The 22,691-nt window shown below is 47.6% G+C and overlaps 2 protein-coding genes across 9 annotated transcripts in view; both read right to left on the minus strand.

The window, feature by feature from the left end:
- Positions 1-11,743, minus strand: part of TULP3 (TUB like protein 3) — a 28,590-nt gene extending 16,847 nt beyond the window's left edge. For 2 of the 7 annotated variants that reach the window (XM_088837416.1, XM_055395723.2), the window contains exons 1-2: positions 11,634-11,743; positions 1,930-1,981 (exon numbers count right to left, since the gene is read on the minus strand). In XM_088837416.1, coding sequence (XP_088693542.1) covers positions 1,930-1,981; positions 11,634-11,674 — 93 coding nt within the window. In that variant the 5' untranslated portion in view covers positions 11,675-11,743. Of the gene's footprint in view, positions 1-1,929; positions 1,982-10,148; positions 10,305-10,697; positions 10,743-11,588 lie in introns of all 7 variants that reach the window. The other 5 variants (XM_055395724.2, XM_055395722.2, XM_055395726.2 and 2 more) reach the window with 4 other exon arrangements.
- A 990-nt stretch (positions 11,744-12,733) lies between these two features.
- Positions 12,734-22,531, minus strand: RHNO1 (RAD9-HUS1-RAD1 interacting nuclear orphan 1). Of its 2 annotated transcripts, none has more exons than XM_055395081.2 (3): positions 22,474-22,531; positions 15,503-15,757; positions 12,734-13,945 (listed from the first exon to the last, which is right to left on the minus strand). In XM_055395081.2, exons 2-3 carry the CDS (start codon positions 15,671-15,673, stop codon positions 13,391-13,393), a joined length of 726 nt encoding a protein of 241 aa, XP_055251056.2. In that variant the 5' UTR covers positions 15,674-15,757; positions 22,474-22,531; the 3' UTR covers positions 12,734-13,390. The 2 variants fall into 2 exon arrangements, with proteins under 2 accessions (XP_055251056.2, XP_055251055.2); XM_055395080.2 differs by lacking the exon at positions 22,474-22,531 and adding an exon at positions 21,874-21,986.
- Positions 22,532-22,691: the final 160 nt, after the last annotated feature.

A 22,691-nucleotide genomic window follows, 5' to 3' on the forward strand; every position in this document is an offset into this window, starting at 1 on the left:
CAAAGAGTCGGACACAACTGAGTGACTGAACTGGATCACAGAAAAAGCAAGAAAATTCCAAAAAAAATCTACTTCTGCTTCACTGACTACACTAAAGCTTTTGACTGTGGATCACAACAAACTGGAAAATTCTGAAACAGAAATACCAGACCACCTTATGCCTCCTGAGAAACCTGCATGCATGTCAAGAAGCAACAGTTAGAACTAGACATGGAACAATGGACTGGCTCCAAATTGGGAAAGGAGTACATCAAGGCTGTATATTTAACTTATATGCAGAGTACATCATGTGAAATGCTGGGCTGAAGTACCAGCTGGAATCAAGATTGCCGGGAGAAATATCAATAACCTCAGATACGCAGATGATACCACCCTTATGGCAGAAAGCGAAGAGGAACTAAAGAGTCTGTTGATGAAAGTGAAAGGCAAGGGTGAAAAATCTGGCTTAAAACTCAACATTCAAAAAAAAGAAAAAAAAAAAAAAAACCAACAAAGATCATGACATCCGGTCCCATCACTTCATGGCAAAGAGAAGGGGAAACAACAGAAACAGCAACAAACTTTATTTTCTTGGGCCCCAAAATCACTGCTAACAGTGACTGCAGACATGAAATTAAAAGACACTTGCTTCTTGGAAGAACAGTTATGACAAACCTAGGCAGCATATTGAAAAGCAGAGACATTACTTTGCCAACAAAGGTCTGTCTAGTCAAGATTATGGTTTTTCCAGTGGTCATGCAAGGCTGTGACAGTTGAACCATAAAGAAGGCTGAGCGCTGAAGAACTGATGCTTTTGAACTGTGATGTTGGAGAAGTCTCTTGAGAGTCCCTTGGACTGCAAGGAGATCCAACCAGTCAATCCTAAAGGAAATTAGTTCTGAATATTCATTGGAAGGTGCTGATGCTGAAGCTGAAACTCCAGTACTTTGGCCACCTGATGCAAAGAACTGATTCATTGGAAAAGACCCTGCTGCTGGGAAAGATTGAAGGGAAGAGGAAAAGGGGATGACAGAGGATGAGATGGTTGGATGGAATCACCGACTTAATGGACTTGAGTTTGAGCAAACTCCAGGAGATGGTGAAGGACAGGGAAGGTTGGCATCCTGCAGTCCACGGGGTGGCAAAGAGTCAGACATGCCTGAGCGACTGAACAACAAAGAGTCCCATTACGAGGTCCAACAGCAACATAAAGGAGCAAGACAGAACTTGGAGGTATTTTTAGTCACCTGTCACTCCAGACACTGATGGCTAATGATCCTACGTTGGCAGACTGGACGGAGCTAAAGAATTTCCTGAATTAGATAACACTCCTATGAAAGTAACACACATTGGGTATAAGATTCTAGGCTGACTAATCAGGACTCTCACAGTGTGTGACAACACAGAACTGCATTTATCTCTTCCATCGCTCCAATATTTAACAAAGGACTACAATGGGCCCAGCCCTAGGCCAGGACCTTCTGATAGAAAGGTCATCATTAACAGACTTCTTGGCTCCTGTTCTCATGCAGCTTAGTCTAATGGAGGAAATGAACATAAGTCAAATCACTGCAAATAATAGCGCGTAACTGAAACGTGGAACCAGTACTGTGAGAAAATATTCTGTAGGCAATAGAGGCTTTTAAGCAGCACAGTACCATTTTCAGATTTGCATTTTAAGATAAAGAAAAAATCTTGCAGTTACATGAAATTACAGTGCAGGGAGGTATTTGGGCAGCAGTTTCATATTACTACACAGAAATACAGCATTAACATTTTTCTAATTCTTATGACAGATGCCAAGGAATCTTCAGTGACTATAAGTCCAAGGCCAGTTTTTATGCTGATGTCCTCAAAGCGCTTCGGCCTTGCTGTAGCCACAGCCAGGCCCATCAGCTTCCTGGTCAGGATAAGCTGTCCACGTCTTTCAGAAGAGGAGACTCTGCTCACCTGGTTATCCAGTTTCAGCTGCCTGAGCTTCATAGTCTCATCTTCAAAGGCACTGTTTAAAAAAAAAATGAAAGCACTTAAAGAGAAAATCCTCTTAAAATCACATCAGTCTTGTCATTTCCGTGTAGCTAGCTACTCCTTTTGGAGAAGGCAATGGCACCCCACTCCAGTACTCTTGCCTGGAAATCCCATGGATGGAGGAGCCTGGTGGGCTGCAGTCCATGGGGTCGCTAAGAGTCGGACACAACTGAGTGACTTCACTTTCCCTTTTCACTTTCACGCATTGGAGAAGGAAATGGCAACCCACTGCAGTGTTCTTGCCTAAAGAATCCCAGGGACGGGGGAGCCTGGTGGGCTGCCGTCTATGGGGTCGCAGCAGCCCTTTGGGCCATTTGGAGCCAGTTAAGTCTACCTCGGGGAAGCACCGGTCTCCACAGGCTGCCCACACTGACTGCAGGAGGCCCGGCCACCCTTCACGCCACACAGCCCAGGGGACCTGACGAGACTGGATGCCCCCAGGATGAGAAAAGGCAGAACACAGACTCCCGTGCACGCCAGGAATTGTTTTCTATTTAAAATCATGTACTGAGAATTCATTATATTCCAGACACAGTGTTAAGTACTTTAAATGTATTCTTTTATTTATTCCTCAGAACAGTCCTATGAATTAAGTACTGTCATTTATCACACTTTGAAGATAAAGGAAACAGACCTGGAGAGCCGCATCTAGGGTTAAATAACAGAAACAGACACTAATCTGGTCTCTTTCCAGAGTCTAAATTACATCTAAAATCAAATATATTCTACTTCTGTTTTTCTTTTCTTTTCAATTTTTATTGGAATATAATTGATTAATAACTTGTGCTAGTTTCAGGTATATAGCAAAGTGATCAGTTAATACATATACCCACTCTTTTTTTTTTAATTCTTTTCCCATATAGATCTTTTTGGAGATAGTTCTAAGAGATAGTTAGGTAGTATATACCATCTTACTAAAATCACTGACTTCAAGATCTAGCAAGTCATGTAACTTCCTTTTCAACAGAAGAGTAAAACACTATTCAGTCATTACAAGAGACTACAAATGTGGGTGGACAAGATTTAATACTATTAGGAGACAAATTTGTTTCACTGAAGGAAGTCAACAAAATGGAATCAAATTACTGTCTCAATTAAAAAACCAAACCCTTCTGTCTGTCTTTAAACTCTTTCTGAAAGTCTTCTCTATTTCTGAAAATTTCCTAACTTAAGATTTTGTGACTCAGCATTCTTAGAAACGAAGTATAAAACAAGGCAGAAATGGTTCTCAATTATTTCTACTGTTAAGTTTTTACTAGGAGCTTCTTGCCAAAAAAAAAAAAACAAACCTATAAATAGGAGGTCTTTATTTAAGAAGACATGTTCCACAGCTACGAAGGGAAGCAGGGCTTTTCCTGCACTTTGGCTAAATGCACAAAAGCATCTCTCTATGGCTGAATGACTAACTAGGACATTCCCACACTGTGGAAGGGTTTATAAATTTTAATAATGCACAGCAACCTGGAATTTGTGCACCATCTCCAAGACTCCTCCTGCCCACTAACTGTAAGCAGATTTAATAACCCCTGAGATACAGTCGCCTCTATTAATTCCTATGTAAACTTTACATCTTGGAGAAGGAAATGGTAGCCCACTGCAGTATTCTTGCCTGGAAAATCCCATGAATGGAGGAGCCTGGTAGGCTATGGTCCATGGGGTCACAAAGAGTCGGACATGACTGAGCGACTTCTCTCTTTCTTCTTAACCTTTCCATCTGATGTGAACAGCCAACTCATTGGAAAAGTCCCTGATGCTGGGAAAGATTTCGGGCAGAAGAGGAGGACATCAGAGAACAAGATGGCTGGATGGCATCATGGATGCAATGGACAGGAACTTGGGCAAATTTCAGGAGACGGTGAGGGACAGAGAGGCCTGGTGTGCTGCAGTCCAAGAGGCTGCAAAGAATAGGACACCACGGGGAGACTGAACAACCACCACCTTTACATTTAAGAATAACAACACTAAGTGTTAAATCATCTCATTTTTTCCCTAGCTTAAAAGAGACACAAATAGACAAAAATATGAGATATGATACTCTTCACCTTGACTTTGCGGGCCCCTATCTAGGTATGCTCCTGATTTCCTGTCTTTAATCCTCATTCATATATTTTTAAATCAAGCTTTATGTATACAGTGCGAGAATATTATTAGTACTCAGTGAAAATTAGCATACACTTGAAAAAGTCCTACATAAAACAAATAAGACAAAAAATAAACTCACTGTTACAGACTAGTATTTTCAACAACTACTGCTATGAAACTGCTTTTCCTCCACCTCACTAGTCCCTCTTCACTAAAACAGAACTGTGAGAATGGGGAAAAAAATCATTCTATCTCGGAACTTCCCTGGTTGTCCAGTGGTTAAGAATCTGCCTTGCAATGCAGGGAACACAGGTTTGCTCCCCAATGGGGAACTAAGACTCCACATGCTTCAGAGCTATTGAGCCCACGCACCAAAACTAGAGAGTCCCTGAACTGCAACAGAAGATCCCACGTGTCACAACTAAGAGCTGACGCAGCCAAACAAACCAACAAGTACTCTTTAAATGCGCTAAAAATCATTTTATTCCCTATAAAACACTAAAACCTTTCCAATGATGCTAAATTCTGAAACACAATTAAAATCCTCAAACATTTCCCTTATGGCCTCTTAACAGTGAAGAAAACAGGTGTGTCTTTAATGCCTTATCTCGACACCACTAATTCCTTTCATCAAGCCTGGGCAAGACGGCCAATTTAAATAAACAGTGTGGTATATTCAAAGCATTCTGACCTGAACAGAAGAGGCCCTAAAAAGATGCTATATAATTGTAACATTTAAATCCCTTCTGTACTTCAAAAGTTACACTTTCTCTGAGCTCTAGTTTTAAAGTATAACTTAGCAGAAATAATCAAGATTTTTATACACTTATAATAACTCTGAACTAGGATTTCTGATCAAAGTGTATTATGATCTTACTAAACTTGCATTCTTTCCTTTAATATTCTCTTTTCTTCATTTTCAACCAAGTTGTTGAACAGCAAGCCTAAACAAGCCTGGTAGGCAAATCTACACAAAACAAAATGAAGTTCTACAGAACAGAAGAAGAATCATTAACTCAGAGGGAAAGTTAACACCAGAGAACTGTTAACTCAGAGGGAGCTATCTGCTCAAGGTCAGAAAGTGGATGAGTGGACGAGCTAGAGTTCAGCCTCAGCCCCACAGCACCTGCCTCAGCGTGCACACTGCACCTTCCCCACAAATATTCAAGTGGTCAGCAGAGAGTCTGGGATTTCATTATTACAGCGTTTCAACAAGTCTGCCAAGAATCTTTTCAGCCAGAATGTCAGTTCGTGGGTATTTTTAGGCAGCAGAATTTCCAAGCCAGTGAATGGGTTTTGAAGATGCCCATGGGAGCAGTTGATCACAGGTTATAAATACTATTGGAAAAGGATCATCAGATTTCATTGTGTCTGAACTGATCACAGTGTCAAGTACTTGGGTCAACAGCTATTAATAAAGTATTTTTCTCTAAGTCAACTGACAAGTAGATTCACCTTGTCCAAATCCCAAATGTCAATACTGGAGGTTGTATTTTCACACACAGTGAGACCCAAGAGTACATCTGGCTGGAACCAAACGTTGCTTCTGGGAGATGGACATAAAGATCAAATTAGAATGGCCAGAAGACTCCACAGACACCTACCCTCCCTCATGCAGGAGAACCGTTAATATTATGGGCTCAGCGATGTGTTACTTGAGTGACTGCCACAATCTGGGACTAACTTAATTGAAGCGAGGGGACGAAACCCCATTTCCTAAGGGGCCCATTTAGAAGAGACAATCAGAGAGAGGGGAGAACTGCCTGGGGAGAGAGAGGCGGTGAGAAGGGAAACTCGGCAGCTGATGAGATGATTCATTTGGCCCCAGAGAACACAGTGAGGAAAACTGCTTCAGACGAAGAAGCCCTCTCTCTCATTCTGCATGTCCCACACAACAAAGGCTTTAAAAAGCATTCTTTTTAGTGAGCCCAACAGAAAGGTTATTTAAAACGAATGACTTGATGCAGAAATTAAACTATCCGTTTATTCATCACAGATTTTAGAAAGGACACAACTGAGAATCCAAGTTCACTTCACCTCCTGCTGGGTTGTCCTTTTCTCAGGGGTTTCAGTTTCTCTCTGGTAATGTCATTTCCCTTCTCTCTCGTGTAAAGACTAAAGTACATTCTTTTGGACGTCCCTGGTGGTCCAGTGGTTAAGAATCCACCTGTCAATGCGGGGGATGAAGATTCGATCCCCGGTCTGGGAAGATTCCACGCAGGGCAATTACTAAGCCTGCACTCTGGAGCCCAGGCTCCACAATGAGAAGCCATGGGAATGGCAAACACCGCAACTGGAGAGTAGCCCCTGCTCACGGCAACTAGAGAAAGCCCCTAAGCAGCCAGGAAGACGCAGCACAACCAAAAGCAAAAGTGGCAGAGAGAAAGTACATTCGTTTGCCTTAGGACTCCCATGCCACCGGGTGAAATCAGTGCTCATTAGTACTTTGCTAAGATGTCTGATTTCTTCAGCCTTGCTCTAAAAATAATTAGAATGCAATCAGTAGCAGCTGTTACTAGTTATGGGCATAAAGGGCATTCAGAAATATCTGGAATGGATATCTTAATAGTAAGTGAGAAAAAGAAGAGAAGAGATTAGAAGTCAAAAGCCCAGTTTTACGTCTAGATTTCACTTCTGACCACCTCATTTACCTGTCACGCAACTTGGCTGTATTATACCTTTTCTGAGCCTTAATCTCCCCACCTATAACATGAAGACAGTGTCAGAAGCCCTGATTTCTGCAGAGCTGTGAAGCTCAGAAGACATCACATATGTGAAAGCTCTCTGTACTCTGCAAGGATACACAAATGTAAGCCATCATCACGGATTCCTTTATCTCGACAGATCTTCCCTCTCTGAAAGCACAGCTTACCAGCCTTCCTCAGTCAAAACATCTCCCTCTGCTTTGCCTCTGGCTTATGTGATGTATCAAATTGCCGTAACAAAATTACACTGAATTTCAACAGGAAAACAAATCAATCCTCTATAAACTTGCTTCTAAAACCGAAAATAAGAGGCAAACTACAAATTTATTGACTTTTCTTCCAGCAAAACTAAGCAGCAATGATTTATTTTTCAAGAAGCTTGCCTGAAAAAGAATTTTCTTCCTACAAGCCTTATTTTCTATACGTTAATTATCACAAAGAAAAAAAGCTTGAAGCAACCACTATAGCTCATATTCTGAAAATATATCTTGCCCATGATGAAAGTACATATCAGTGTTGAGACTATCATATCCCACACTAAAACTAAAATCATCACATTTTAAGAACAGTAAATGAGGGACTTCCTTGGTGGTCCAGTGGTTAAGACTGTGCTTCCAATGAAGGGGGCAAGGGTTCAATCACTGGTCAGGGAACTAAGATCCCATATTCTGCATGGTTCAACCAAAAATTTTTAAAAAAAGAAAATTTAAGTAGCAGAAAAAAAAAATCCAAACTTTTAAAAAGTAGCACAAACAAATCCAACAAGCCATAAATTCAAGATGGTATTTTTCAATGCATGGGACACAGAATGATCCCTGGCTATTTGTTAAGAGCTAACGGAACGCTGGGCTGGAAGAAGCTCAAGCTGGAATCAAGATTGCTGAGAGAAATATCAATAACCTCAGATATGCAGATGACACCACCCTTATGGCAGAAAGTGAAGAGGAACTCAAAGGCCTCTTGATGAAAGCAAAAGAGGAGAGTGAAAAGGTTGGCTTGAAGCTCAACATTCAGAAAACAAAGATCATGGCATCTGGTCCCATCACTTCATGGGAAATAGATGGAAAAACAGTGGAAACAGTGTCAGACTATTTTTTGGGGCTCCAAAATCACTGCAGATGCTGATTGCAGCCATGAAATTAAAAGACGCTTACTCCTTGGAAGGAAAGTTATGACCAACCTTGATAGTATATTAAAAAGCAGAGACATTACTTTGCCAACAAAGGTCCATCTAGTCAAGGCTATGGTTTTTCCCGTGGTCATGTATGGATGTGAGAGTTGGACTGTGAAGCAAGCTGATCGCCGAAGAATTGATGCTTTTGAACTGTGGTGTTGGAGAAGACTCTTGAGAGTCCCTTGTACCGCAAGGAGATCCAACCAGTCCATTCTAAGGGAGATCTATCCTGGGTGTTCATTGGAAGGACTGATGCTAAAGCTGAAACTGCAATACTTTGGCCACCTCACGCGACGAGTTGACTCACTGGAAAAGACTCTGATGCTGGGAAAGGTTGGGGGTGGGAGGAGAAGGGGACGACAGAGAATGAGATGGCTGGATGCCATCACCGACTCTGTGGACATGAGTTTGAGTGAACTCCGGGAGTTGGTGATGGACAGGGAGGCCTGGCGTGCTGTGATTCATGGGGTCGCAGAGAGTCGGACGCAACTGAACTGAACATTCCTGGGCCTCAGCTGAGTTCTATCAAATCAGAATCGCGGAAATCAGCACTGTGACAAGCAACCTGAAAATTCTGACACACTTACTTATTTACAAAAATTAATACATAAATAAAGAATAGGAAAGGAAAAGATGAGATTATTTAATGCACAGAAAATCTTTAGAAGATCCCCCTAAGAAACCTACCAATGAGCAAAGTGATGACATCACAGACAAGGAGAAGACATACTCTTCAGCGAATGTAGCTTTGTACCTTTCGAAATTTGTTATTGAAATATGTTATTTTATTAATTCGGTACAAATCATTAAGGGAATCCAAAGAAACCCTGTTATTCCAGAGGAGAAAACTGAAGCCAGAGAAGTAGCTGAGGGGCTCCAGGTGGCACTGAGAGGCAGTGAGGAAGCTGGGACTAGAGCTCAGGAACCCAGTGGGTGCCTCCAGCACTTGCCCCACCTCAGTGCCTGGTGGTAAAGCAGAAAGGACCATCTGATAAACACTAGGGCACTACCCTCATCACCTTCAGGACAGGGGTCTCCCAGAGGTCCTGATGAGCTCTATAATACAATCCCTTTATTCCAGAGATCATTCCTGCTAACCATGAGTGCTGTCACAGCAGTTCGAAGGCAAAGGGTCAGCGATGACAATCCTCATTATCAAGACTTATGACAAGTACTAAGAGTTAATAAAGACAGCACATCCACCAGCACATGGACAGGGTGTCTCTTCTCAAGCATCAGTGGAGTCAAGCTCTAACCAGGCCAGGACAATGCTGTAGGCATAACCACAAGAACGTCTGGCAAGGCAGCACAGGCTTAATACAAGAGCATCTTCCTAAGGAACTGGCTCAGAGGAAACAAAGGAAAGCAGACCACAGGAAGCCTCAGTATGAAAGAAGCCTTAGCAATTTCACTGTTAACTGTATTCAACATACCTAAGGGAATTATCAAGGCCCCTTCCAGGCCTCAGACCCAGGTTCAATCCCTGGGTGAGGGACATCCCCTGGAAAAGGAATGGCAACCCACTCCAGTATTCTTGCCTGGGAAATCCCGTGGACAGAGAAGCCTGGTGGGCTATAGTCCATTGGGTCACAAAGAGTTGGACATGACTGAGAAACACACACACAGACATATCCAGTCCCCAAATCCTCTAACACAGAGAAGGAAGGCAGCTTCCACTCTTCCTCTGAGCAACTCAAGCACACTTTCCCTCTTGGTAACTTTTTCTTTCAAAGGGCACAAAGGCAGGGGAAATAGCACAGTTTCCACAGGAAAGAATAAGAGAAGTTGGAAATGAAAACTATTCCAACGAATGTCTGAGTCTCTTTGCTTGGAACGGAAATGTATTACAGAGTTATTCTTGCTTTCCTAGGTCTCTATGAAGTCTTCATATTTGGAGAAATACATGCATGATGGATATCAGTAAGCTTTTACTATAGCTCTTGATAATGTCCAGATATACTGCAGTTCAGTTCAGTCACTCAGTCGTGTCCAACTGTAGTCTTGTATTAATCTAAGCATATTCAAGCACTGGGTAAGTCTATTTACCAACAATTAGCTCATCTGATGAAACATCTGAAAAAGAGAGAACGTGAAAGAGGATAACAAGCCTGGCCAAGACATAACCTCCAGCCACCAAACTGGTTGCATTTCTGAAGAAAAATCATGGCATATGGTCAAACCATTGACTAGGACTTGCTTAGTCAGCTCTGGGTCACCAGGTCACATCACACGGAGCTGCCTCTCCCACCATATCTTCAATCCTGTATCAGGAACACAAAGTCAGGGAGGCTCAGGTTCCAGCACTGGCCAACCATGGCTGTCATCTCCAGGGGAATCTACAACACAAACGCCTAGTTCAGCCAAGGAGCTGAGAGTGCCGTTTCAAATTCCATCTCCAGTTTCCACTAAATATTTCAGATACAGAAAAATGTTCAGTGTATTTGCTCATAATTTTTCTACTTTGTTGAAAATAACTCTGGGGAAACGGTCTCATCACTCAAAAGAAGAGAAAGAAAAAAGAGTCACATGAAACTTTAAAAAGTCAGATGTTATCCTTCACACTGAAAAGTACTCATACCAAAAACTCTATCCATGTAGCTCATCAAAAACATCCAAAAGATACAATGTGAAGCCAGAAAAAGCAAGAGACTTTCATTCCACTCCCTCTCGGCAACAAGTCAGTTAACCAGTGACAGAACATAGGGCAAGAGAAACATTTGGTGACTCACACATTCCTCTCTGAAGTCAATTTTCAGATCAAAGAGCTGGTTTCTCTGGGAAGACAAAGAGGGACAAATTTGACAATCTTCCCTTGAAACTTCAGGTCCAAAGAATTAAAAACCATTTTGCCTCTTGGTCTCTCAAAGTCAATTTCTTTTCCCCCCAAATCATGAGTCGCCCCAAACACCTGGTAGCCGGGAAATTTACTGCCTTAAATCCATTCACTTAAGATTGACCGGATAGCCACGGCAGAGCGAGCATCACCCGAATTCAACGGATGATGCTGAATTTTAACTGGATCTCCTCCTTGCGCGTCCATATTTATACTTGTAAATGTCGGTACTTCTTCTCTCGACTTAAGAAACCAAAAAGCAGTGAAGCAACTTCACAGAGCGCTGCTCTCACGTAAATAAAACCCGATGAAACAGAAAAACGGGTGTTGTCGGCGCCAACGCCTCTCGGGCGACCAGCTTTTGAGTGGTTTCAGCTGCTGACCCAGGGCAGGGTCGGCCCGGCTCCGGACGCACGCCGGGCGGGACCGGGCGGCAGGCGGGCGCGGGCCCAGGCGAAGCCGTGATTCCACCCCGCCTGCCCACCAGTCCGCCCGCCCGCCCGCCTGCATCTACGCTTCGGGCCCCGGCCAGAACGCCTGGCCCGGCCCGCGCTGACCGCCCGGAGAGCACGCCCTGGGCCGGGATGCCGCTGCCCCCACAACTGCTGGCCCCCGGAGCCACCTCGCACCCCCGGCCCAGGCCGAGCACCCCCTGACTGACGCGTTCTGACGAGGCCGCACTGACCCCGCGGGTCCCGGCGCGACTGGACACGAGCTGGCCCTCGGCGTGGGGGACCCGCGCCCCCCGGCCCACCGCCCCCCACTCCCCTCGGCGCCCGGCCCAGACCTCCATGGCCCTCTTGGGTCTCCGCCCGCCGCCATCGCTCCTGACCTGTCCCCGCGGGGGTCCGGGCGGCGGAGTGACGACTCCATCCTGCTGCCCCGCGAGGGCCGACCGCGTCCACACCCTAGGCAGCTCCTGGCCAGCCTGGCGCAGCCGCCCCGCCCCGCAACCGCACCCCGCACTGTCACCACCGCCCATTGGTCCGCGTGCCCGTCGCTCCGCGCCCATTGGCCATCGCGCGCCCAACGCTCCGCGCCCATTGGTCCGCGCGCCCGCCGCTCCCACCGCCCCCGAGAGTGGGTTTCTAGGGGCGGTGACGCCGCTGGAGGGTTGCTAAGGGCGGGTTGCAATGCGCCGCTGGGTTGGAGCCGCGCTCCACACCCCAGTTGCGGCCGGGCGCCCTCGCTGCCCGCGCTTCCCTGCAGCCAGCCCCGCGGCGGTCAGTACTCAGAGACCACCCAGGGCGCTTCCTGGGGGGCCGCACTACGACCCCGAGACATTCCCGGAACCACACTTGCCAACCCCAGCAGTCCTTCCCAACCATGAGTGGCCGCGCCCCCTCCCCGCAGGACGCCTTCTGCCTGCCCTAGTCCTGCCCAGACTTTTAGGGTGTCCACGAACTTGCCCTGCACGCTTGCCTGACGGTCTTTTCCATCTCCCGCCCTTGACTGCCTGCCGGCCGTCTAACGTCCATATCCCGTAATGAGATCTGCTGTCGGATCCAGTAAATCTTGTCCCCAACTTATTCGCAGTTTTACGGTCCCTACAGAACATCCTACAGAGTCATCGCATGTTGACTTTACGGCGTTCAATTCCGAAGCCAGTGTGGCGTCCACGTTTTGAGTTTTTAAAACGCAGAGAACTTGGCACAAGCTAGGAGAGTCGAGCTCTGTGCTCGCTGGCCAGCCTCCACTCGCTGTGTGACCCTGAACCCGGTTCATTATCTCTGCTTCAAATCCCTGCATTGAAAATAATCCCTGCTTGTCTTGCTCTGGTTGGACCTGACACACACTACGTTCTGAAGGCTGAGGGAATGGAGTTGAATGAGAAGCTACTTGTATGGGTGGGAGGAAAAGTAAGATGTTTTGTTGACTGGACAGTCCCTCTGCATTAATTACAGTAAGAAGTAGTATTTGAAAAGATTACAGATTTATTTACATACATTTTAAACAGGACAAGAAATCATTTTCCCACCCTAGTTAATATTTACAGGTTATTTCAATTGGAAACAAAAAAATAAAAACATACCAACCCTAAGTAACTTAATCATGTCCCCTTTATATCCCCAGCAACCCCCCTTCACATTTATTACAACATGCTTGCTGCTCTCTCTTTACCCTGCCCTCTCAGATGAGCCAAGACTGCAGGGACAGCAGCTCAACTAGGAAGTCACAGTCTGCTTCAAGTTTTTCCATGTACCGGGTCAAAAAGGAAGCAGTCACTGAGCTGGTCCTCAAACATGTGGAGTGAATTACTTTGAATGAGTTGATTAAAAGAATGAATAGATAGTGGTTAAAGGGAACAATTAAGAATGACCATTTTCGGGGGAGGGAGAGGCAGTATTGCTGTGTTAGTGTAGGTCAGAAGCAGGGTTCTCTAAAAACTCTGCAGCCATTTACAGACATTCTAAACAGTTACATTTAAAATTTGTTAAACAGTTAATACAGTAAAAATATAAAGTCGACTGTTTACGATACTAAAAACTGTTTATGACACAAGATATTTTAAAAAGCAAATCTGGGAATTCAATTCCCTTTTGACTCCAGAGATCAATTTCTTGAGACCACGGATGTCTGGGAAACTGGTCAGTCTTTCACGAGGAACTGGCTTCTGCTCAGCTTTCCCTTCTCCCTGAGGTACGTGAACAGGTCTCGTCGCCTTCTCCACGTGACCTTTATCCCGTACTTCTCCTCTGGGGTGTCTTTAACCAGAACAGGCCCGGGTTCTGGGCTCTTGGGCGTGCTCGTGTGAAGGGAACAGCTAGGAAGGCTGTTTTCCCTCAGTTCAGAGGGAATGGGCTCTCCCTGCCCCGGGGATCCTGGGGTCTGAATATCTGGGGGAATGAACGCACATGGGAAATCTGGAAATGTGTGTGCTGACAGCTCCCTGCAGCTCTGGGGGCTGAGCATGGGCACCAAGGGCCTTCCGGAAATGTCCTTTTCTGGTTGTCTGGGGCCATCCCTGATTGCCGGGATCCCAGGTGTGGCTGAACTGGCAGAAGACTGTGGAGTCTCAAACGTTAGACGTGGAAACCTGGAGCTGGTAGATTTTCGACTTGAACGCCTTGCCTGGTCTCGATGATGAAGCTTCCGGTTGCCTGGGAACCAGCTTTCTGCTGTTGAATCAAACTGAGGTGATACCTAAGGATTCCAAAAGAGAGAAAGAAAAATGAAGCACGCCAACTCCCAGATACAAACCTAAGGAAACTGCATCAGATGACCAGAATCCTAAATGGGGGCCACAGAGCAATGGACTTAAAACAGCTGCCTAGCGACTTCCCTGGTGGCACAGTGGATAAGACTCTGCCTGCGAATCCAGGGGACATGGGTTCAATCCCTGGTCTGAGAAGATCCCACTTGCTGCAGGGCAGCGAAATCCATGCACCACAACTACCAAGCCCAGCTCTAGAGCCCAGGAGCCGCCACTACTGAAGTTTAGGCGCCTAGAGCCCGTGCTTCATAAGAGAAGCCACTGCGGGAGCCCGTGCACTGCAATGAAGAGCAGCCCTGCGTGCTGCAACTAGAGAAAGCCCTGCTAAAGCGTGGCGGCAAGTACCCAGCACGGCCGAAAAACAACAGCTGTCTGTCTTCCTGGATAACCACAGGAAGGGATGCAGGCCTTGGGCAAGTTACTCAGCCTCCCTGGCTTCATCACACCCTACGGCTGCAACACATTTAATCATCTCCCTTTCAGTTCCGAGGGCAGGCCCGGCTGTCTTCTTCACCACTGATGCCCAGCACCTAGCAGAGCGCCTGGCACCTGGACGACCCCAGTGTAGGAAGAAAGGGCTGAAGGCAGACCAGTGAGTGAGATCAGGCATGGAGAGCAGTGAGCGGGGTCTGGCGCACGGTGAGGACTCCGCGCGCGTCCACGTGCTCACGCCTCCTCCAAGCAACAGCGCTCTAACGTCTACGCTTCCTCCCCAATCCTGAAGCCAGGGGTCCGGTTCTCCCCAGCACTCCTGGGCCACACACATCTGTTAGGTGCTCTGGGGCAGAGCTCAGGCTTGTCTGGCTCTTCTGCTACACACCTTTCTGATACCCCGTGTTCTCTTCCCGGGGTTTCTAGAACACATGCCATTTCTGAGAGTTTTTCTTCACTGTTTGGTCCATTAGACAGTAAACAGAGGGACTTCACTGGCAGTCCATCAGTTGGGACTCCATTTCCAGTGCAGGAGGTGTGCATTCCATCCCTGGTTGGGGAGTTTAGATCTCCCAGGCCTTCTGGCCAAAAAAACCCAAAGCACAAAACAGAAAAACTGTTGTAACAAATTCAGTAAAGACTTTAAAAATGGTCCACGTTAAAAAAAAATATATTAAACCCCCTCCCCCAAAAAACAGTACATAAAGTACTTAGGTAAAAATTCCACCTCTTAAGTGAAGCTCAGGGAACAATCTCATTTTTCACTCATTCTGCCACTTATCTGGCTTTCTCACCCGGCTACTGGATACTTTTCTACTGAACTCTTTCAGGGGAACGTGGTGGGGGAAAGACTCCAATTCCAGTCCACCCACGCCTCAGCCTGAACTTAGGCAAAAAGATACAGCAGAGAAGATGGCTGAGGGCTGAGGGCAAGTAAACACTGCCTCCTTGTCCCTGAGCCCGTGAGGCTCCTAATTCTCTGGCAGCCCTGGTCATGGGGCAGAGTACGCACTCTGAGAAGCCTGGCAGAGCAGAAATCAAGGCAGGAACCCTACCCAGGAAGTGATGGTGTTGTGGTCCACAGGCTTGCTGGGCACCTGTCTAGTGTGGGTGACCACGGGAAGCTGGGGAGATGGACAGCGGTGTTTGGGGCCCTCCAGTGGTTGTTGGTGGAATAGCAGCTGGGGTTTCTGGGCAGCTTGGCGGCGCTTTTTCCTGGGAGGCATCAATGGGTGAGAGAAGAGCAGCTAGCAACTGCATGATGCTGGCTGTCAGCAGGTCCGGGGAGAGGATCCACTTCCAACCCATGCCTGCAGAGAAGAAACAAATGCCAGGAGAAAACAACCCGGTGATTCCCCATCTCCTGCTCACACTCTGCCAGCCAGTTCTACTTAGCGGCTCGCAGCCCTACCCCAAGGGGTGGGCTGGCATACTTAGCCCGCTTTCCTACAGCTGCAACACACAGCAAGCACTTCCCACTCAACAAACATTGCCCAGTGAAAACTTGTCGAGCGCAGCCTAAGCACCATGCTGGGTGCTGGGAGTTCAAAGATGAATAACCACTTATTGCATCATCATTTATGGGGTGCCAATCACTTGCACAGACACGGCCCGTGCCTGTCTTCAAAGACCTGAGAGTCTGGTAGAGGGAGACAGGCAGTTACAATAATGGGAGCCATGCTTCCCTCCACTCCCCCGGGGGAGGCTCTCTGGGGAGGGTCACAGCTGACCTAGGTACAGAAGGGCAGGAAAAGCCAAAGAACAAGGGGTGGGGGTGGGGGATGGGGGCAGCTCCAGGCTGAGGAGCAGCACACACAAAGCAGAGATGTGAAGGAACTCGGTGAACCCAGGGACTGCATGGAGCTGGACACAGGGCAGGAGGAGACAAAAGGCGAGAACTCAGGCTTGACGTGGTATCAGGACCAGGTCGGAAAACCAAGTGGACCACCTGAGTTTGGACTCTGGACTAAGTAGTCAGGGCAGATTCTCAAGTGGAAGGATATCATCACATTTGGATTTCTTTTTTCAACTTTTACCCCAGCTGATTTTGAACACAGGAAAAAAAAAAAAAAGTTAATAATACAAGCTGCTATGTGCCCATCACTCAGCTCCAACAGCCATAAACCCACAACCAGTCACAACCCATCCACACCCCATCCATTTCCCCTACCGATTTATTATTCTCAAAACATGATATTCCCAGTCATGATATCATTCCTAGTTCAGTTCAGTTCAGTTCAGTTGCTCAGTCGTGTCCGACTTTCTGTGACCTCATGAATCACAGCACGCCAGGCCTCCCTGTCCATCACCAACTCCCGGAGTTCACTCAAACTCATGTCCACAGAGTCGGTAATGCCATCCAGCCATCTCATTCTCTGTCGTCCCCCTCTCCTCCCGCCCCCAACCTTTCCCAGCATCAGAGTCTTTTTCAGTGAGTCAACTCGTCGCATGAGGTGGCCAAAGTATTGCAGTTTCAGCTTTAGCATCAGTCCCTCCAATGAACATCCAGGATCGATCTCCCTTAGAATGGACTGGTTGGATCTCCTTGCAGTATAAGGGACTCTCAAGAGTCTTCTCCAACACCACAGTTCAAAAGCATCAATTCCTCGGCGATCAGCTTTCTTCACAGTCCAACTCTCACATCCATAGTAACACAACCCATATAAATATTTGAAAACTATAGGTATTATACAGACTTCCTTTGTGGTTCAGCTGGTAGAGAATCTGTCTACAGTGCGGGAGACCTGGGTTCAAACCCTGGGTTGGGAAGATGCCCTGGAAAAGGGAAAAGCTACCCACTCCAGTATTCTGGCCTGGAGAATTCCATGAACTGTATAGTCCATAGGGTCGCAAAGAGTCGGACATGACTGAGCGACCTCCACTTCACTTATAGGTATTATACATGTTTATATACTATATGTATTAAATATACTTATTTATATACTATATGTATCTACATAAACTGTAGTATTCCTGTATTTATATACATTCATATGTTTGTATGTGCAAATTCCTTAAAGAGTAAATATCCAGTGTCCACATTTTCAGTTGTCTCATAGGTACCGTAATTTTTCCTGTGGGCTTTCGTCTTAAGACAGATCTTCCAGGCAACAGAGGCGAGAGCAAGTGTCCTGGCAGCAGGGGGACCAGTGAGAAGGTTATTGTGTTGTCCGAGAACCACTGGGGCCTGCACCCAGGCTTTGTCAGGAGAGAGGGGAGGGTGGAGGCAGAGGCAGGGCCAACGGGCCCCACCGGGTAATGAAAAGTCTGAGACGATTTCCAGGCCAATGGGAGGGGCCACCAGGCATCCAGGAGAGACAGTCACGCAGCAGAGCAAGTGGGTTCCATCAGACAGCCATGATCCTTCATTCAGTGAACAACAAAGCCACACAGTCTGATCTGTGTCACTAGGCAGTGGAGAATCAGGTGAAGAAAAATAGGGACAAAGTCTCTACCCTCCGGAATCTAACATTTTAGGGAAAGCGTAGGTAGGAAATACATCCATTTGCTCATTCATTCATTCAACACATATTTACTGAGTGCCTACTCTGTTCTGGGCACTGTTACAGGTGCTGGAAATATATACCAGGTTACAAAATTAAATCCCTGCCCTCGTGGTGCTTACATTTAGCTGGGGGAGTGATTAGAAGTACCGAGAAAAGTGAAATTGGCATATGGGGCTGAGCTGACCTAGGCCTATTTGAGACAGGGTCGTCCAGCAAGGCCTATCTCAAAAGCGATATTTGAGCAAAGACTTGAAGACAGAAACAAGAACAAGCGGACAAGAGAAAGATGTAAGAAAGAATACTGCAGGCTAAAAGAACAGTAAGTGCAAAGACTGCCAGATGGGACTGTACCTGACTCACTCAGGAAGCAGAAAGGGTCAGGGTGGCTAGACTGGAGAGTGGACAGAAGTGAAGCCAGTTCACATGACACAAGGTCAAGACCTGGGTTGCATTATTCTCAGTGTGTTAGGAAGTCGCTGCAGGGTTCAGGACAGGGAAGAAACATAATCCAATTTATACTCTTACAAAGTAGCTCTTGGTGCTTTGTAAGGAAAGGTGGGTCGGGAAGAGGAAAGTGAAAGTGAAGTCGCTCAGTCGTGTCCGACTCTTTGCAATCCCATGGACTGTAGCCTACCAGGTTCCTCCGTCCATGGGATTTTCCAGGCAAGAATACTGGAGTGGGTTGCCATTTCCTTCTCCAGGAGATCCTCCCAACCCAGGGATTGAACCCGGGTCTCCCGCATTGTAGGCAGACGCTTTACCGTCTGAGCCACTGAGAAGAGGGGGCATGGACAAAGGGAGCAGAGAAGCAAGTGAAAAGGCCCCCATGGGAGCCCAGTGGAGAGATGACAGTGGTGGCAATATTCTCAGTGAGAAGTGCTCCAGGCAACAGCCTGCTCAAAGTCTCCAGCCTCATGGGGACACCACACTGTTTAGCAGTTCTACTGTGTCCTGATCAACTCATTTTCCCCACAAAGATCATCTTAAAACTTTAGAACTCCTCTCCCAACCAACTGCCTTACTTCCTCCTACACAAAGAACACAGGAGACATCAAAGGAAATACCCTCACCTTCCAGGAAGCAGATGCACAAACAGAAGCATATCTGCACCCACCCTCCTTTTTCTGCTGTAACTAGAGGTCAGTCCCTTTTGCTACGGGGGCCTCTCCCTCTGGCTGGGTTTTGGAGCCTGCCTCACTCTGTACACCTTTCTCAGGCAATCACCTGCTGACATGTCCATAACCACCTAGAAGTAGGTGAGTCCAGTATTTCTATGTTCACCTTAGAATTCTCCACACTCAGGACCCAAATATTCCACTGCCTATGTGACAGCAACTAGATGTCTCAAATGCAGCTCAAAGTTGACGCATTTACAACTGAATCCATGCTCATTTCCCCTGCACTCCCTCCACAAAAGTGATCATCTTCCAGGGCCTCTGCTCAGGGAACGGTTTCATCACTCATCCAGCTATGTGGCCAAAAACCTTGACATTTATTTACTGTTCCCCTCTACCATCCAACCCAACACCAAGCCCTCTCAATTCTACCTCTTAAGCATGCCTTGAATAATACCCCTCTCTGGGCTTCCCTGGTGGTCCAACAGTTAAGACTCAAGGCAGAGGGCCCAGGTTTCATCCTTGGCTGGGGAACTGGATCCCATATGCCACAACTAAGACCTGGGGCAGCCAAATAAATAAATAGTTCTTTTAAAAGTACTAACAGAGGCAAATTTCTAAAATAAAAATACTCCTCTCTTGGGGAGGGCAGTTGAGGGGTACGCAAAATGAACGACAGAGGTCAAGAGGTACAAACTTCCAGTTATAAAATAAATACACCATGGGATGTAATATGCGGCTTCCCAGGTGGCACCAGTGGTAAAGAACCCGCTTGCCAATGCAGGAAATGTAAGAGAGTGATGGAGGTTCAATCTCTGGGTCAGAAAGATCCCCTGGAGGAGTACATGGCAACCCACTCTAGTATTCTTGCCTGGAGAATCCCCATGAACAGAGGAGACAAGTGGGCTACAGTCCATGGAGCTACAGTTCATGTACAGTCTATGGACTACAGTTACATAAGAGTCAGACATGACTGAAGCAACTTAGCACACACGCACAGAATGTAATATACATTTTGGTCACTATAGTCAGTATTGTATTTCAAATCTGAAAGTTGCCAAGAAAATAAACTTAAAAGTTTTCATCACAGGACTTCCCTGGTGGTCTAGTGACTAAGACTCCACACTCCCAATGCAGGGGCCCAGGTTCAATCCCTGGTCAAGAAACTAGATCCCGCATGATGCGACTAAGACCCAGCGTAGCCAAATACAGAAATAAAAACATTTTTTTAAAAAAGTTCTCATGACAAGGCAAAAAGTTTTTGTCACTATGGTGACGGGTGGTAACTAGACTTACTGTGATCATTTTGCAATGTATAATTAATGCCAAATCATTGTGTTGTACACCTAAAACTAACAAAATGTGCTATGACAATTATACTTGTGGAGGGGTGGAGCTTAGATGTGTGGGATTCAGTGATATAGTTCAGGATTAAACGTGGGATCACAATCAATGGCAATCTATGTTTGCGACTTGTTAGATGCAACTCAAAATGTGATAAAAAGCATTCCTTCTGTGTGAAAAATAGTACTATTACCCTACCCTTCTCTCCCTCTCTCCATCACCCTTCTGCTAAGTCACTTCAGTCGTGTCCGACTCTGCGTGACCCCATAGATGGAAGCCCACCAGGCTCCCCCGTCCCTGGGATTCTCCAAGCAAGAACACTGGAGTGGGTTGCCATTTCCTTCTCCAACGTGTGAAAGTGAAAAGTGAAAGTGAAGTCGCTCAGTTGTATCCGACCCTTAGCGACCCCACGGACTGCAGCCTACGAGGCTGCTCCATCCATGGGATTTTCTAGGCAAGAGTACTGGAGTGGCTTGCCATTGTCTTCTCCACCATCACCCTTCAAGCTCCAATAATTACGGGCTGGGGCCGGGTAATGCCGGAGAAGGCAATGGCAAGCCACTCCAGTACTCTTGCCTAGAAAATCACATGGACAGAGGAGCCTGGTAGGCTGCAGTCCATGGGGTCGCTAGTCGGACACGACTGAGCGACTTCACTTTCACACATTGGAGAAGGAAATGGCAACCCACTCCAGTGTTCTTGCCTGGAGAATCCCAGGGACGGCGGAGCCTGGTGGGCTGCCATCTATGGGGTCACAAAGAGTCGGACACGACTGAAATGACTTAGCAGCAGCAGCAGCAGCAGCCGGGTAATGCAGTAGTCTAACTGGTCTACCCTAACCTCTGGCACCCCCTGCCGGGGACGTCTTGGAAATGCAAAGCTGATCTCCACTCCCTCCTGTTTGAATGGTGTTTGGGGCAAGAACTCCTCCGCGGTGGCTAAGGCCCTGTTGCCCTGGTGCCAGTGTCATCGCCCACAGTCCATCCTTGTCCCTTAGCTCAAACCCCTCAGATATATTCTTCAGCCTCTGTGCTGCCTCTGCTTCCTTCTGTCATGTGGTTCTTGTACCCCCTCAATTCCCTTGTCCTGGAGGGTCTCCCTCCCTTGTTTGCATAAAGGCATCAGATCTCAGACCAAGTTTTAGTTCATCAGAAATGCCTTTCTGGCTACTTCCCTGGGGACGGGGGTGAGGTCCAGCGGCTGAGACTCTGCGCTCCCAATGAAGGGGGCCCGGGTGAGATCCCTGGTCAGGAACTAGATGCCCCAGGCTACAACTAAGACCTGGTGCAGCCAAATAAATAAATATTAAAAAGAAAAGAAATGCCTTTCTCACCTAACTTAAGGCAAGATCTCCTTATTTACATACTCAGTTATCCCTGAGCTCTGTTATCAATTAACAGCTGTAATTCTTCATTTGCTTAAATACGCAATTCGACCAAAGCTCGGGTGAGCCCCTCTTACCTCCCTACAGACTGTAAGCTCCGGAGAAAGACCCCGCATCTGGCCCCGCCACTGCATCCCAGAGCCGCCCCGCACATGGCAGGCGCTCAACTAAAAACGTGCTAAATAAGAAAACAAAGTCCATTACTAAAAAGAAAAGACTGCGAGGGACGGGGCGGGAGGAGGTCAGAGCTCCAAGATCCGGGGCGGAGGCGAAGGTCCGCGGCGCGCGCGGTCATTTTTAAGAAGGAGGGAACCACAGCGAGGGGGTCGTAGCCCACTTCGGGCTGCTCGGGGGGCCCAGGACGCTCGCTGCCCCGGAGGTCGACGGCGGACAGTGCCCCCAGCGAGGAACCGGGGGCGGGGGCAGAGCACGGGGCGGCGGGGCGGCCGGGGGTCCCCACTGTCCCCCGGGGTCCCCCGCGTCCCGCCGCCGCGGGGCCCTCCTGCGCCCTCCCGCCACGAGCCTGCGGCCCCACCCGCCGCCGCTCGGCCCGGCCGCCCGATCCGCACTCCGCTCGGCCCGCCTCACCGGCCTCACCCGCAGCCGATCGGTCCGCCCTGCCTGCCCGCCGAGGCAGACGACCCGCCCACCTCGCCGGCCCCGCGGCGCCGCCTCACCTGCCGGTCCCGCCGCCGCCGCCGCCTCGGCCGATGCGCCCGCCTCTCCCGCCCTCCCGGCCCGGAGCCCCGCCCGCCGCCGGCGTCCCGGCCGAACGCCGATACAAAGCCGGCGCTGATTGGCCACGCTCGTCACGTGACCGCAACGCTCCGCCGGCGCCAATTTCAAACAGCGGAACAAACTGAAAGCCCCAGAGCGGGACCCCACCCCCGGCCCG

This window comes from Moschus berezovskii, chromosome 6, assembly GCF_049115385.1.
Source record: "Moschus berezovskii isolate FMDL1 chromosome 6, NW_MosBer_1.0, whole genome shotgun sequence".
Lineage (NCBI taxonomy): Eukaryota > Metazoa > Chordata > Mammalia > Artiodactyla > Moschidae > Moschus > Moschus berezovskii.